Source organism: Stegastes partitus, unplaced genomic scaffold (genome assembly GCF_000690725.1).
Source record: "Stegastes partitus isolate 25-593 unplaced genomic scaffold, Stegastes_partitus-1.0.2 Scaffold24, whole genome shotgun sequence".
In the NCBI taxonomy this organism is placed as follows: domain Eukaryota; kingdom Metazoa; phylum Chordata; class Actinopteri; family Pomacentridae; genus Stegastes; species Stegastes partitus.
Window position 1 is genome coordinate 184,960 of NW_007577755.1, and position 16,727 is coordinate 201,686.

The 16,727-nt window shown below is 41.6% G+C and overlaps 1 protein-coding gene across 1 annotated transcript; it reads right to left on the reverse strand.

The window, feature by feature from the left end:
• Nucleotides 1-3,808: 3,808 nt before the first annotated feature.
• Nucleotides 3,809-11,471, reverse strand: LOC103367696 (solute carrier family 2, facilitated glucose transporter member 5). The gene is made up of 12 exons (XM_008295815.1): nt 11,427-11,471; nt 11,207-11,305; nt 10,962-11,122; nt 10,754-10,878; nt 10,522-10,674; nt 10,304-10,429; nt 10,032-10,219; nt 6,362-6,472; nt 6,175-6,276; nt 5,085-5,160; nt 4,745-4,872; nt 3,809-4,350 (listed from the first exon to the last, which is right to left on the reverse strand). Exons 1-12 carry the CDS (start codon nt 11,469-11,471, stop codon nt 4,126-4,128), a joined length of 1,539 nt encoding a protein of 512 aa, XP_008294037.1. The 3' UTR covers nt 3,809-4,125.
• Between the last annotated feature and the right edge of the window lie 5,256 nt (nt 11,472-16,727).

Consider the following 16,727-nt stretch of genomic DNA (forward strand, 5'->3'; position numbering starts at 1 on the left):
GGATTTTCTGTGTGTTGCTTTGGAATGCACCTACCAATAAACCATTGTTATGGTTCATAGCACGCAACAACTATTCATATGAGAGCAACATGAGGTTTGATCCAAATGATGGAATCACTTTTCAGGATCCGCGTCCCTTGATTTACATTAAAATGGTGATATTTCATCCTTTTGGTTCACAAAGCTACAGTACCTTTGAAAACTGAGGCCATAAATTAAACAGTAATTGTTAAACTAAGGCAGAGAGTAGTACTAGTTCAGCAGTACTGAAGTAAATTGTTTACTGAAATAAACACAGTCCAAAAACACGTTGAGGTTAATTGGTGATTCTAAATTGTCCGTAGGTGTGAATGTGAGTGTGCTTGGTTGTCTGTCTCTAAGTGTAGCCCTGTGATAGATTGGTGACCTGTCCAGGGTGTCCCCTGCCTTCACCCTGAGTCGGCTGGGATAGACTCCAGCCCCCCTGCGACCCCAGTAAGGAATAAGCGTTGGATGGATGGATGGATGGATGGATGGATGGATGGATGGATGGATGGATGTTTTTGGACTGTGGGATGAAGCTGGAGAGAACCCATGATGCAAGGGAAGAACATACAAACTCCACATAGAAAGATCTCAGGCGTTCTAACTGGGACGTGAACTGAAGATCTTGTAGCTGCGAGGCGACGGTGCTAACCACTGAGTCACCTTGCAGCTCTTTTTGTGAAACAAATAAAATAAAATTCGGCTTTTTCATTATTTTTAAAAAAAATATATAATTTATAGAAATATAGCTGCCTTATACTGCACAAAAGACATTTTTGAGTTCTCTTTACCTCTTGCCAGGGTTTTTCTGTTTTAACAGAGGTACAGGACTTTATATTGCAGTGAAAAATTAGCCCACAATAAGTAAAAATGTGGCAGAAGCAAAATGTTCAGAGGGTTAATAGAGAAAATAAGCAGCAATTAATCCATAATAACAAATAATCATGAATTAAATTCCTACTTATAATTGTTTAAAATAAGCTCCATATTACCCAACCACAACAGTGAAAACCTGCTTTCATAGTACGAGTCATAGTAATCTAATAATATAGTATGTCTCAGAACACATTTTTCTGCACTGAGTAGTTTCATTTTAATATTTAAAGTACAATTTCCTGATTTTACTTGTGTACTTTTACTGCACGTGTGAATGCGCACCCTGGTCCCTTATCTGTAAAAGTTGCAGTGTATAACTTTAAACACAACACAAGTCTAAACTGAACCTTCACGTTAACGGATAGACATGCACAAGTAGTGGTACTTCGAGTTGTGTGAAGTGATTTCGAGAAGGATTTTTCCACATTTCAGCATCAATATTCATGTGAAAACATCCCAAAGAAGCTCAATACACAATTTGTGTGACAAAATTCCAACACACCTTTTGATCACACTGCTGTACAACTTCAACTTTATTAGGCCGCAAGATGAAATGTTGAAACAGCTTAAAGAATAATGATACTCACCAATAATAAATGTAATCCGAGTGTTTTCCCCACAAGATGTTATGAGGAGCTAAACTTTTTCTTCCAGCTGTTTGGAACTAATGGGTCTAAGACCAGCAATCCTGGGAGGGACACTCTTGATCTCACCACAAAGATGAAGAAAGGAGAATGATGTGATGGTCCTCCGAGAGGCAGGGTGTCAGAAAGGGGAAAATGGACATATTTCTAAGTGACGACTGCAAGCGGACCCAGGAAAAGAGTCTAGGGATCCAGCATTGCTGAGGGAATGCAGGTGGAGGAGGGCGGCCAGCAGTGGAGAATGTTCCCTCCGAAGGTGGCATCACTGTGGATACACACAGAACACCAAACTACACCATCAACCAGGAGCCAGGCTGGAAGGCAGAGTGGAAAGAACCAGGCCAGAGACAGTCAATCAACTGGCCAAAACTGAAGGAGGTGAAAGTTTGGCAACAGCTGGACAAGGGTATCAGTGCTACTCTGTAACCTACCTGCATTGGAGACATCCTGTACGAGGAGTGCAAAAGCAGGTTTGGAGAAATCACTGAGGGGCAAAGTGTTGACTCAGTGAGGTGGCAGACATAGTTGCAAAAGCAAGAGCAGCCTCAGCCACAGGTCCCCAAGAAATTCCATACAAGCTATATAAGAACTGTCCAGGGGTCCTGAGGATCCTGTGGAAACTCTTGAGAGTGGCTTGGAAAAAGCAAGTGATGCGTTCAAATGGGTAAAAACAGTTTTCATCCCAAAGGAGCAGAACTCAAGCAACCTCAGCCAGTTCAGGAGTGTTGCCCTTCTGAATGTCGAAGGGATGTCCAGTTATCTCACAAGCAATGGGTACATTGACAACAGCTGCCAAAAAGGCAAGTGTGCCACGCTTCTCAGGGTGTATGGAGCATTCAGCAATGATATGGGAGCAGATCCAGAGAGCAAAATGAGAAAGAGATGGCCTACATGTTGTGTGGCTGGACCTTGCCAGTGCATACAGGTCTGTGCAATGGTGTGAGCAATGTGGTAAGCAAGATGGATGGCCTGGCCAAAGCATACATCAGGAAGTGGCTGGGGCTGCAAAGATGTTTCTTAGACTTTTTATGTGTTTGACTAGAACAAACTAGGTCTGCCAGGTACACACAGAAAGGAAGGGGAAAGCCCAGGAAGAGGTGGATCGGACAGTCAGCATGCTGCAACACAGTGAGGCAGTTGCCAGTGTTCAGGAGGGTCAAGCAGCCCACCCTCATTTTGGTTGAAGGCCTCCAAAGGCAGGAGGAAAGCCGTGGTGGTGGCAGAAGTGACGGGAGAGCAGAAGCTTTACAAAATCAGAATGGTTCCCAAGGCCAACAAGGAAGCTGGATGTCCTGGGAAGATATTATGGACAGACTAATGTCATGGTCTGACCTGTGGATGATCCCACAAGCCAGGCTTAGATTCCTGATCCAAGCAAATTATAATGCCTACCTTGTCTCTAAAACTTCCACCAATGGTTTGACCCTAAAGAGGCCTGTCTCCTTTGCAACACCTCCAATGACAACCTACAACACATCTTGTCGGGTTGCAAGACAGCATTGTCACAAGGCCACTACAGATGGCAGCACAAGCAAGTGCTGAAGAAGATAGCAGAGGTAGCAGAAGTATGCAGACAGGAAGCAGACAGCCAGCCTTCAGCTCCAGCTAAACATGCAATCCAATTTGCTAGGGCTGGACCAAGCACCAACACGCCCTGCCCCAAAGGCACACCAAAACTCTTCTCACCCAGCATGGAGTGGAACAGGAGAGTCAGTCTTGGGAGACAATTTGAGCTACGGAGGGAGATCGTAGCAGCTTCTCTCCGACCAGACTTTGTGATGAGGTCTGTAGTTGGCAAGATGGACCTGTTCGTGGAGGTTACTGTCCTGTGGGAGGTAGGATTGGAGGCTGCATCACCTGGTCGTCCCACTACGGTGGCGCAGAGCTCAGGATTAACAGCAGCAGTACCTGAAAAGGGGTTAAACAATCAGCTCCAGTGGTGTGTTTACTCTGGGCAAAAACCAGGATGTATTATTGGGGATCTTCAGCGTAGATGCCCATGTAAGCAAGATGACTGATGTAAATATGCTGACCACAGCAGGTATCCAGGACTAGATGTTACGCGAGAGTAACAGCACCACCAAACTTAGTCTGTTTGGAGGGATGCACTTGGAAAGTCAGTACAGATGCTCTTGAGGAGGCTCAGCTGCTTCTCTTCTCTGTATGAGCTTTAAAATGCTGCAATAAACCAAAAATATTACTGCTGATGGTGAGGTTTTTAAATGCTTCTGGCATGTGCAGTGAAGAATAAAATGTCTTTCAGGCACCTTTAAGTCAATATTTAATACAAAATGTATGTCACAGTTTCAGTCATGTATTGTATTCATATCTCTGCCTCATCAATAAAGGCTTACGGGAAATTTTTTGGTATATTTAATGACTCATGCATTCAATTCCCAGTATTTTTTATACCTGCGCTGAAAAGATCTGCAGGCACAATCAAACTGCACACAGAGATGAGTTAAGATTACTCGCAAAATAAAAGTATAAATTAAACCATTGTCCAGTCCATTACCCAACACCCCCCTCAAACTATCCTGCAGCGAACACTTCCTCTCCTCTCAGTGCTTCATTTTTTTTTTTAGAAGGACGTGACCTTCACTGCATCCTCCAGGCTTTCTTTGCTCTCTTTCAGTGGCAGATCGCCTGCATCCAGTGCGATCTCGACTTTGTTCCTCTTAGCAAACATCTGGCAGACCTCCAGGAAGGTCTTCTTTTTGGTCTCGGGCACCACCAGCCAGATGTATACCAGCGTGACCAGACAGATGAATGAAAAGATGATAAAGCTGTAGGGGCCCAGGCCTCTCTGGGGGGAGAAGGAGGAGAGGAAGATGCATGTTGTGAATATATTAGGCAAAAACAGTTTAGGGTGACATAAACAGCAGTCAACGTAAGATGAAATGGGATTTGTATGCTGCTTTCACAGGAATGAGGTTTTTTTGGGTTTCTTTTACTCAAACACATTCCTCCCTTGTTTGCCCTTTTTTTTTTTGTAAAAACTGAGTCTTAAGAGGAGGTAAACACAAGACAAGCCAAATGTTTATGTTCATCTTGAAGATTGCACCACTAAGTTTATAATGAAAGACACAGTTTAACCAAGACTAATTTAATCAATGCAAGATGTCTCCTACTTCATCAGAAAGTCTTTAGTTATTCAAAAAATTTACTCACTCAGTGTAAGAGGAACTTGTGTAACTAACCTCTAGGAAAGGGAAGACGAGGCCAACAGTGAAGTTGGAGAGCCAGTGGACTGAGCCTGCGACCATGAAGGCTGCAGGCCTGGCCGTCTGCCTGAACATCTCAGTGGCGACCACATAAGGAATGGGACCTGCAGGCCACAGAAGCAGTTAACCACAACCAAATCACACCATCATTACTCTTCAGGGTCACAGCGAGGCAGCTCATGTCTCAAACAACTAAGTGCTGACTCACAGAATATATGATTACATGTTTGGTTGCATCCAAACAACACTCCAGCTAATGGAGCGCCCTGTTGTAACCAGTATGTGTGTAAACAAGCACAGGTGGGGTAAGACTCACTTGGTCCGATGGCATGTCCCATGACGTAGACGATGACGCAGGCGATGCTGACGTAGGGCATCCCAGTCACGCTGTCCTGCCAACACCAACAAGCAGCTGTTGTTATCATGAACTATTGATGGGTTCCAATATGAACAAATATGTCTCCTTTAGTGTCTGCACAGTGTGGGAGTCCCTGATAAATACTTATAATTCAGAAAGTCTGAAAATGTGGAAATCAGGTGTGATTGCAGTTTTGCAGGAGGGCAGCACAGGTTTTGCGGTTTTGGTCTAATGGTTGTACTTTAGTGGAGGGTGATATTATAATATAAGGCAGATATTAAGATTTCTAAAGTACAGCGGTATAGCAGTTCTGAGAAAGAAACCCCCTTTTACAAGTTCTCATAATAGTCATTTCAAACAAACACAGAGCTGAGGATCATGTTTTTCAGGTTTCCATTATCTTGGTTCCAGAGCAGGTGAGTTCCATCAATAAACCTGAGTATGTTCACTCAGAATTCAGTGATGAATGAAGAAAAGGTCCCTACGCGATGATTTACTCTGGCAATAAATAAACAGCACAGTCTCCATTTTAATCAAGTAGAGGGAGAAATATGACGGCATGTTTATCTTTAAAAACACAGCAGCAGTGAAAGAGCCTGAGCAGTGGGATAAGAGTCAGCAGGGTAACCATTTTACTCGGTGTACTCGTTCATCATCTGACAGAGTCGATTCTTTTAAAATCTAGCCACACAACAATCGTCCTCACTCAGAAATATTCACAAAATGTCCAATATGCAATGATAACTACGATAAAAGAAACAACTGTTCATGGATCTTATTTGCTACAGTTGCACAGATTTACAGTGATTGCAGCAGTGGATGCTAAATGTTGCAGTTAATGTTTTTATATCTTTCAGAGTGCAATATGCTGAGCTCTACCTTGCTTTGACTTATACTCTGCACATTGTATTCCCACCATATTTACTGTACTGATCAATATTCTATCATTTAAAATATATCTCCACAGCAAATCTCCTGATATTAAGGTCGAGACCCACTAGAGGGCAGCAGTGTAACATATAGATGGTGCAAAGCTTTCACTTGGTACCTGGAAGTTGAGAGCGATGGTCAGTACCACGCAAGCTGCACAGCAGATCCCAAAACCACAGAGGAGGAGTAGCCGTCGGCCCGAGGCCTCCACGATGAAGACCTGCAATAACAAATTCCTTGTTCAGAACTATTGTCTAATTTCAATATGATCAACATTGCAAACTGTAACCTAACAGGGTACCTACAGCAGCTATGGTCATGACGACGTTCACTGCACCTGTTCCCACTGTGACATACTGGATGTCATTCTCTCTGACTCCTGCGCTGCCGTATATGCTGTCTGCATAGTAGTAGATCTGAGAGGGGGAAAACAAATACATTATAGTTAGAAAATTAGCCAAGAGTTGAAGAACACAATGCAACCCGTCTACATAAAGGTGGTGGAACATCTGACCTCATGAATTATAGGCTTGTGGTGAAATTATCATGTCTTCAGTTTCTACATAGAAATTTCTTGCAGAACAAAATATTTGAAGCATAGAACTCTGAGCACTATTACTGCTGCCACTCTTTTTTTAAGATAAGATGATCCATTATTGCTCCCCGCACCAGGGGAAATATACATTGTTACAGCAGCAACCTCTTTCGCAGCAGCACTAAACATATACCATAATAAGATAATACAATAATAACAACAATAATGTGTACAATATATACAAGGATGAAAAATGAAAATGAATAAATACAGTATTAATAATAAATACAGTGTTAGTAAAAGTGCAAGATGCAATCAGTGCAAAGAATTGTTGTGCAGATTTTACCATGATGATCCTGATGCTGATGCTTTAAATGATATTGCTGATGATATACAGCTTTGGACAGATGGAAACACCGTGCAGCTCTTCGAACTGATCTCTTAAAGGTATTTGACAATGTAGATTATGCATTGCCTGTTAAAAAAAATACATTTCACAGCATTGGTTTTCATAAAAATAGTTTTAAATAGATGCAGCGTTACCTCATGGACAGACAGCAGAGTGTGGCAATTAGAAATGTTAAGTCAGAATTTGTGAAAGTTGTAAAAGGTGTCCCACAGGGCTCAATCCTGGGGCCTGTGCTGTTTACACTTTATATTGATAATATTTCCTCCTCTGTGTCTCGGTGTAACCTACATCTTTATGCTAATGATAAAATTTTGTACTCTACAATTCTGCTGTCAAATGTTTTTAAGTTGCATTCAGTGAGCATAAACTAACTCTTAATGCAGCCAAAACTAAATGATGACCTTCACCAGAGTCAGAAATATTGATTATGACAATCTAGTCATTTTCGCAATATGTGGCACAAGTATTGAAACAGTCACAGGACACAAATAACTGGAAATCCAGATCAGTTAGAAGCTGACTTTTAAATGTCATGTGTTAATACCAGGGACTAAATTAGAGACAATAAGAGCTTTCTTTTACAGGACTAAATCATATTTCCTGCAACACTGTAGAAAGTAATTTATTAACACAAATTTTATGTCAGTATTAGATTCGGATGACGTCTAACTACTGTATGCATCAACAGCGATTTTTAAGCCCTTAGATATGATTAGCATTTATCACTCTGGATTAAGATTAATTACTGGTGCTAGTTATAATACTTACAGTGAGCTGTATGCTAAGGTTGGATGGCCTTCACTCGTTTTTGAATGGCCTTCATTCGCTTTTGGATGGCCTTCACTTTCTCTAAAGCGTGGTAGACACGTGCTTTTATTTGTTTATCAGGCCATTCCTGGTGTTTTACTCTCTTGCATAACTTTATTGCTGTCTTTAAATGTGGCCTCTTACGAAACATGCACAAATGATTGGATTATCCTGCAGGTGCTGGATGTTTTTACTGAGCTTGGAAATTTCCATTATTCTCACCTGCAACTTGATATGACCTGCAGAACAGTCTTATCTTAACTCATTTTCATCTTGGCCGTCTTCAGGTTTTTAATCAAGTGTGCCAATGCATAAGGATTGAAGCACACGTATTACTATTTCTCAGGCTTATTTTTTATAGATTCTTCCTAAATTTTGACACCTAACTCATCCAGCAGCTTTGGGAAAATCCCTACAAATTATATATGAAAACATGTGGCTTAATTGGGAATGGTGTGATCAGCCTTTAGGTAGCGATTCTTTGTAAAAATTTTTCATGAAATACGCAAAAAAAAAAACTGCATTGAAAATTCCCACTGAAATTAATAGGAAGTTGGCTGGACAACTGCCAAAACCCAGCCAGCTTTGGAACCTGGTAGCGCTGCCATACTTTACAGTAGAAACTTCATTTGAAGTTTAAACAAGCCACATGGCTTTGAATGTTATTCATGTAAATCCGTGTTTTAGGATATTTTATGGTTTTTATGCAGTCGCAGTTTACGTTTTAGGAATTTTTGTGAAATTCTGATTTTTCGCTCAGTTAAGAGTAGGGGACATTTTGATCAAAATTTTTGTGAAAGAGGCAACAGTTGAGCTGTGACTCTTTATTCAAGGGCGTAATCTTTAGTCTGCTTGTCTGTCCCTCTATCTGCACCTAAACTCTCACTCTAACTTAGTCTCCCTTTTCAACTGAAAAGGCGGGAATTACCATAGCAACCAGTAACTGATAGGTGATTAGCTGATTGATATTGGACGAAGAAGGTAGAGCAGGACATATCTAATAGCAGCTCTAAGGTAGAGCAACACAACAGTTAATAATATTAACAAAGCCTTGATGCATGTTCTAACATGTTCTAACATGTCCCAGACCAATATCAATAAACTGTAGTGTTTAGCCGCCCTCCATATGTGTTTCATTAAATTTCTAAATAAGAATCTCTCCCAGGTAATAGTGGTTTAAGTATCTATAGCAGCTGCATGTTGTTATTTTCTGTAAAAAGGAACGAGACTCTAACAAGGCTAACAGGAAGAAAGTTTGCGTATGTGGGCTCTTCAAAGTAAAAGCCACTGCTTAGCAAAAAGAAGTTAGCAAGATGTATTGCGCTATGCTTTAGTATCACAAAAGTTCTGAAATGTTACAATATGCTTTCCAGGGACTCTGAAATATGCCGGCTTTTCAAAATAAACACACCAGCTTGTGGCGTAACTCTGGGTTAGACTGTCAAAAGAAAATCTCCCTGATGTTCAAACAGTACACACAGGACTTCTTCCTGTCTCTTTCTCACACAGACATTGATAGATAAACCACCTATTTGTCTGAATTCACTTTCAAAATAAGAGACTCAGTAACAGAGCTTAGTGAGCAGCTCCAGTTTGAACTGGATTAAAAAAAAAAACAAAACAAAAAAAACAAACACAGCCCATTCTGTGAAGTATGCTACACTATCAAAATAAAAGCTCAGATGTTTAAAAAAATGACTAGGTCTTGGAGCATGTTCTGAATTTTCAAAATAAAATGTACTTATCTAAATTAATTATACCTTACATAAAAATGACAGCAGGACATATAACGGGGCAAAGTCTGCATTGGCACTATCATATTTCTTCTGAAATTTTCTAGTATTTTGATTCTACTTCCCGCAGTTGTTTTTAGATATAATTTTTTTTTTATTGTTATTGCTGTCCAAGTTTGTGTACCTACATCTTTTATTTATCTTTTATTTTCTTACACTGCTACACTGCAAATGAGGCCTTCATAACGCCAGTTTACTATACGTTCATAACGCTTAAATTCATTCATTATTTAATGCATAAAATATAGAGAAGATGCACCAAAATTGTAGCTAAAAATTACTGGATAAAGCAGAGGAAGTAAAAAGCAGATTCTGTTTCTTGTCCTGATGCTTTACCCACCAGAACAAGTTGTTTTAACACTCTGATCTGGTGCTACATCTGAAACAGAGTCAGTGTCAGGGACAAGGACAACTGGTCAGGCATGTCTCACCGCGTTGACCCCCGACAGCTGCTGGCCCATGTTCATGACGATGATGGAGATCAGCTGCCAGCGAAGGGAGCGCTGGGACAGTAGGGAGAGCACCGACAGGCGGCCCTCAGCCTTCTCTGACTGCTCCTCCAGACGCATCTCAGACAGCTCTTCATCCACGTTGTCCCAGCCGCGCAGGCGTTGCAGTGCTTAAGTTGACAAAAGACGCAGAATGTCATTATTTTATTCACCAGCTTCTCCCTCTCCCTTGTTGTAGCCACATAATGCAGTACCTTTCGTTGCTGTTTTCTCATCTCCTTTCTGGATGAGCATGTACCTGGGACTCTCAGGGAAGAATGGCAGCAGCAGGAGCTCTAACAGAGCAGGAATACCAGTCAAGCCAAGCATGAGGGTCCAGTCTGGATACAGAGGAAACACAGATTCAGGTTTTTTTTTTAGGATGATTTCAACATTGTACCAATAAAGGATTATCCTGCACGGCAGTGAGTACCTGTGCTGTTGCCCAGTATGTTTTTGATGCCCAGCACTTGGGCACTGAGGATGCCAATGGTGATGAAGAGCTGTGGTACAATGCCAAGGGCTCCCCTTAGGTTTTTGGGAGCGAGTTCGCCCAGATACATGGGCACCACATTGGATGAGAGACCTGCAGACGGGGAAGGATGGTGAAATCAAACAACTCCTGTTTGTGCCTGATCCATAGCAAAAGAAATACAGCGTCCAACCTGCACAGATGCCCACTATAAACCTGGCCACAATGATGATCTCATAGGACTTGGCAATCTCACTGACTCCCATCATCACAGCAGGGACGATGGAGAAGATGTTGTTGAAGAGGAGGGTGCCCTTCCTATTGCAGGATAAAGCAAATCAATGACTATGCACTTGTAACGGAACACACTAAATATGATGTATAGAATAAAGGGATTTTACCTCCCTAATCTGTTCACCAGAGGAGCCACCATGAGAGAGCCAAAGAAGCCTCCAAGAGGGAACATGGACACCGACAGAGACCACAGCAGAGTCAGGAAGCCCTCCTCCATCGGCCTGTTGTAGCGCTCCATGTAGGTGGCATTATAGAACTGCTGCATGAACTGAAGAGAGCAGGACAACACTGATAAAAATGCATCACCACAAACTGTGTATTATTGTTAAGCTTCTATTTTTTTTTTTTTTACCAGGGATGGAGAGTTGATCACAGCCACATTATAACCGTACTGGAAGGATGAACCAAATGCCGATATGAGCGTTGCCAGTGCCAGAACTACAGTCAGTTTCTGTTGGAAGAAATTAACGTACTTTTCAAAACATTTCATCTATCACAGTTTGGCTACTTAAACTTTGTCACAGAAAAGACTGTGGCCATGACTGTTTAAATACACATGGATTTGAACTCACCCCTTTTCTCTCCACAGGCTTTCCCTCTTTCTCGTAGTCTGCCATGGTTGTGTTTCAAACTGTTGTCACTTTCAGCAATAATAAAAGCACACTACTCACTGTCATTACTCCAACACCAGATTCTGCCCTTTGGACACAAGATCAGAGAGCATAGCGGTGGTTTACAACTCAGCTGTGGCTTTTGCTCTCACGTTGCCGACAGTGCGCTCAGGTTGAAGAAGTTTTGTATGCAATTCAATGGAGATATTAACTGTTGGCCTGGACTGAATGTGGATATCTTTTATTGCACCAAACCCTGGAATGAATTGGTTTAATTGATGAAAGCAGCTGTCAATAAAGGATAAATGATAAGGATAAACATCTTTATTACTTACGTGTCTGGAGACTGCATTGCAAAAGAGGTTTTATTAATAAAATGACGACACAATGCCAAAATCACAGACTTCAGTATTTTTCCTCGTAGTTTCATGGATTTATCTGCTCCCATGCTGAAGGCAATTCATCTCACACTGATGATACTGAATAGGCACATTTTCTGCAGAAAACACCAGCTGTGAATCTCTCTGTCTCTCTTTTTTTTTAAATGTTTGCTTTGTCTGCAAATTGTCATGTGATGCATTGCCTCTTATCTCTAAAGCTAAGCCTGTTTGTCAAAACAACGTTCCTGAGGCGGTTTGCTCTTAAAGCTGGATGCTATTTGCTTCAGGGACGCCTCACTGCAAAAACAAAGTATAAATACAGTAAATGTTTGTGAGTAGATGATGCTGGTGGGAACAGGGAATAATTGTATTTCTGAAATAATTAGATCAAAGTATTAAAAAAGAGGTCGTGTTAGTTGAGCCCGTTAAACTGTGACAATTTCACAGAAAGAAAAATTTCAGTGTTTGTCTTTCGTACAAACACTGAAACAGTGATTTAATTTAGGGTTGTGAAACTTTTCAAGAATATAAGATGATTGTGCTTGTATTAAGTTACAGCTTAACTGAAAAACCTTTTCAGGAACATTGTAAATAACATTATTTATATTATGCTAAATTAAAAAAAGAATGTAAAAGATGCAGGTATTTAATATACATAGTGGAATCACAGTGAAGTCCCATCTAGCGGTTCTTGTTAAATTTTTGCTTTTTAATAGATTTGCAATTGCAATAAATTAACCTCCACTCTTTATATGAGAGAAACATGAAGTTGGATCCAAAGATGATGTCATGAACTCACTGAAAACAGATAGGTGGACACAAATGCGTGACACAGAATGGGTTCAGGCAAAAGACAGGTTCAACAACAGGCAGGGTTCAGTACACAGGAGTTCAGTCAATCAGGCAGAGGTATCCAAAAACGGCAGGCAAAAAGGCAAGGTCAAAAAACGGAAGCGAGGTCGTAAGCAAAACAGACTGTGACTATGACTATGAAGAACGCTGGTACAAAGACTGTGAAAGTGCAATGAACTGGCAACGAGACTGTGAGACCCACAAGGTAATATACATGAGGTAATGAGGGGAGATAGGAAACAGGTGAGGGAAAGCCGTCAGGTTGCAGGTGTGACGAGACAGGTGTGGGAAGTGAATCTAGAACAGAGACAACCAGTTAGTGAATTCAAAATAAAACACTTCTTCAAAAGGAGACATTTCATGACTATGTGCATATATGTAACTTCTTTTATATTTTAAACCTTAAGGACTATACTTCACACATGATATAATATATTTATACACAACAACAGGAAAGACAAGACATAAAATGTGCACACAAAACAGAAAGTGACAGACATGACAGTTGAAGTCAGTTTTCAGCATCCACTTTCCTGAATTCACATTGAGTTGTTGATATTTTGCCCTTTTGTTGCACAAAGTTACTGCACTTTTAGAAAATTGGTAGAGCAGTACCAACTAGATATTGCTAGGCTCACCTCCACACAAAGTGAAGCTTCTGGAACCAAACTCTTGGAGAGGGGTTTGAAGGGCCAGGTGGGTGTGGGGATGCTCACAAGTCAATGCCTGAGTGATGCTTTGTTGGGATTCTCCCTGAACAAAAGACAGCTGCCTCTCTGTGACTGTGTGTTGTGGAGGGGAAAATACTGACTGTTGTTTGTGCTTATGCATCAGACAGCAGCTTGAAGTACCTGGCCTTCTTGGAGTCTCTGAGTGGCATCTTGGAAAGGGCTTCAGTCCATACAGTACAGTTCTCCTTGGGGACTTCAAAGTGCATGTGGCCAACAATGGAGAAACCTAAACTCGAGTGGTGGTCTGTTATTGGGCTTCTGTGCTCATCATGGTATAGCCATAACAAAAACCATGTTCAAGCATCAGGTCGTTTACAAGTGTACTTGGTACCAGAGCTAGGGTTGCAAAATTCCGGGAATTTTCAAAGTTGGAAACTTTCCATGGGAATTAACAGGGATTTATGGGAATAAATAGGAATAAACTGGGAATTTTCAAAACTGAAGGTTGGCTCTTCATAGGGAACTTAAATATAGTTTGGGAAAATATATTTTAGTATAATCTTGACTAAAAACAAACAGATGCCATCCAAGTACACTTGAATATCCATGTCATTCCTCAATCACATGCACACACAGCACACTGCTTACTGCATGTCTACTGAGACCACACCCCCGACAGGCACTGTGCATGCCTCCATCACATGTACAGATGATTTCTAGAAGACTGGACCACACGTGAGCCCAAAGCACAAGACTATTGAAGGCACACATTTGCGCCTGTGGACTACACAAAGTTAAGTAAGTTTTGATGATATTATGGGGAAATATATTTATTAAATGTTTAAATTGCAAATATCACATACAAATGTATTCATCTAGTAGATAGCTAGCTGATAAGTTAAACGCTAAACAAGCTATAGCTAGCATAAATGTATTCATCTAGTATATAACTAGCTGATAAGTTAAATGCTAAATAAGCCATAGCTAGCATAAGAGTGCATCTATGAGGCACTCTTATAAAAATGCTACCTACCTCAAATGTGATGCTGTGATATGATACAATTTCATTACATTACCCTCAATTGTGATGCTGTGATATGATACAATTTCATTACATTACCCTCAATTCCCAGTTAGTTCCCCTAAATTCCCATTAATTCCCATTAATTCCCATAAATTCCCTTAATTCCCATTATTCCCATGTACAGTTTCCAATATGGAATATTTCCAAATTCCCCAGCTTAACTTCCCATGGAAATTTACCGGAAATTGTCCACCCCTTTGCAACCCTAACCAGAGCACCTTAGGCCAAAGGTTGTCAAATCACCTTTGTAGTCATGTCATCAGACCTGCAGCCATTTGTCTCAGACACTCTGGTGAAGACAAGAGCAGAGCTGTCAACTGACCACCACCTGGTGATGAGTTGGATTTGATGGTGGGGACGGCTTTCAGACAGATCTGGTAAACCCAAACGGGTAGTGAGGGTGAACTGGAAATGTCTGACTGAGGCCCCTGTACATGGGGTCTTCAACTTCCACCTTCAAAAGAGCTTCTCTTGTATCCTAGGAACGGTTGGAGACATAGAATCTGAGTTGGCCATGTTCAAGGCCTCCTTTGCAGAAGAAGCTGTTCCAAGCTGGGGTCAGAAGGTCACTCGTGCCTGTTGTGGTGGCAAACTTAAAAATCCACTCGTGGACACTATTGGTGAAGGAGGCTAAATAAGGAGGCTCTTTGGGCCCAGTTGGGTTAGGGGTAGTAGCAGACAGATACCGGTCGGCCAAAATGGCTGCAACAAAAACTTGAGCGTGGGAGGACTTCAGAGAAGTTATGACGAAAGACTTTGGGTGGGGCTCAAATAGATTGTGGCAAACTGTTCAATGCCTCAGGAAGGGAGGCAAGGCTTGGCCCAGGCTGTTTACAGCCAGGAGGGTGAACTGCTCACCTGGACTGGGGACAATGTCAGGTAATAGAAAAGGCACTTTGAGGGACTCCTTAGCCCGGTTAGCACATAAACTATGGGGAATTCAGAGCCTGAAGACTTGGGGAAAACTTCGCCCATGTCCATGTTAGAGGTTGTTGAGGTAGTCATGAATTTCCACCAGATGTGGATGAGATTCGCCCTGAGATGCTGAAGGCACTGACATGTCTCTTCAGTGTCGCTTGATCATTGATGGCAGTGCCTGTGGAGTGGCAAACTGGGATGATGGTTCCCATTTAAAAAACAAGTCAAACAGATGGTGCTCTCCGATTACTGGGGTATCGCACGAATAGCCTCCCTGGGAAAGTTTACTCCAGGGTGGTGGAAGGGAGGCTCCGACTGACTGTTGAATCTTGGATTTAGGAGGAGCAATGCGGACTCTGTTCCGTCCTGGCCATGGAACAGCTCTTTAACCTTGCAGAGCTCATGAGGGGGTCATGGGAGTTCAACCAGCCATTCCACATGTGTTTTCTGGATTTGGAAAAGTGTCATAAGGGTGTCCCTCGAGGGGCCCTGTCAAGGGTACTGTGGGAGTATGGGGTGCCGGGGTCATTCTTGCAGGCAGTTTTTTCCTTGTACAACCAAAGTGAAAGCTGTGTTCATATCCTCGGCACAAAGGCAAACAAGTTTCCTGTCGTTGTTGGCCTCTGCCAAGGCTGCCCCTTGTCTTAGACCCTGATTGTGGTGTTCATGGACAGGATCTCAAGATGCAGCCGGAGTGAGAAGGGTGTCTGCTTTGTACCACTGTTTACAGTTTCCCACAACTACACTGCTGTTCACTGGAGACTGGCTCATGTCATGCTTGCAACAGCTAATGTAGCCTTGAGTTGGCTTCGAGCAGAGATGAGGAACTGGATACAACACAGAGAACATAAATACAATAATCCAATAATGACAGCTCACATTAATTAACAGTAGTGAGCAAAAGAGGTCTGGAAATTCATCTCTTTCTTATACCACATCTCTTGATATTCAGACCCAACCAGTGTCAACTCACATGATACCACTTGATGCAATTTGTCAGATTTCATACATCTTCCTCTGGGGTATGTATATAAAAAACAAATACAAAATCCTTGATATACAGTGTATGCTCCAAAGCCACAAATGTCTTTATATATGATTTTTTTTCCCATGAGCAGTCATACTTTCTAAGTGCGGTAAACTGGTTTTAATGTGTAACATTGTTGGAGTCTTGAATCCCAGTCATACATTTTATATACATCCAACAGTTGCTGAAATATTGCAGTTTAGCAGACAGACCGACATCCTCAAAAAAAAAAAAAAACTGAGTAAGATGAAACTGTTTTATGTCCAACTGAGTTTAACGTGATTATAAACAGAAACGTTTGCCCTCAAAGGAAGAATTTAATTACACAAT

Coding starts and splice junctions, on each gene's coding strand:
- LOC103367696 (XM_008295815.1), bottom strand. CDS start 11,471: ATGGCAGACTACGAGAAAGAGGGAAAGCCTGTGGAGAGAAAAGGG. Junction 10,675..10,753: donor TATAGTGGGCATCTGTGCAG/GTTGGACGCTGT, acceptor CCCCGTCTGCAG/GTCTCTCATCCAATGTGGTG. Junction 6,473..10,031: donor AGCTGTCGGGGGTCAACGCG/GTGAGACATGCC, acceptor TCCCCCTCTCAG/ATCTACTACTATGCAGACAG.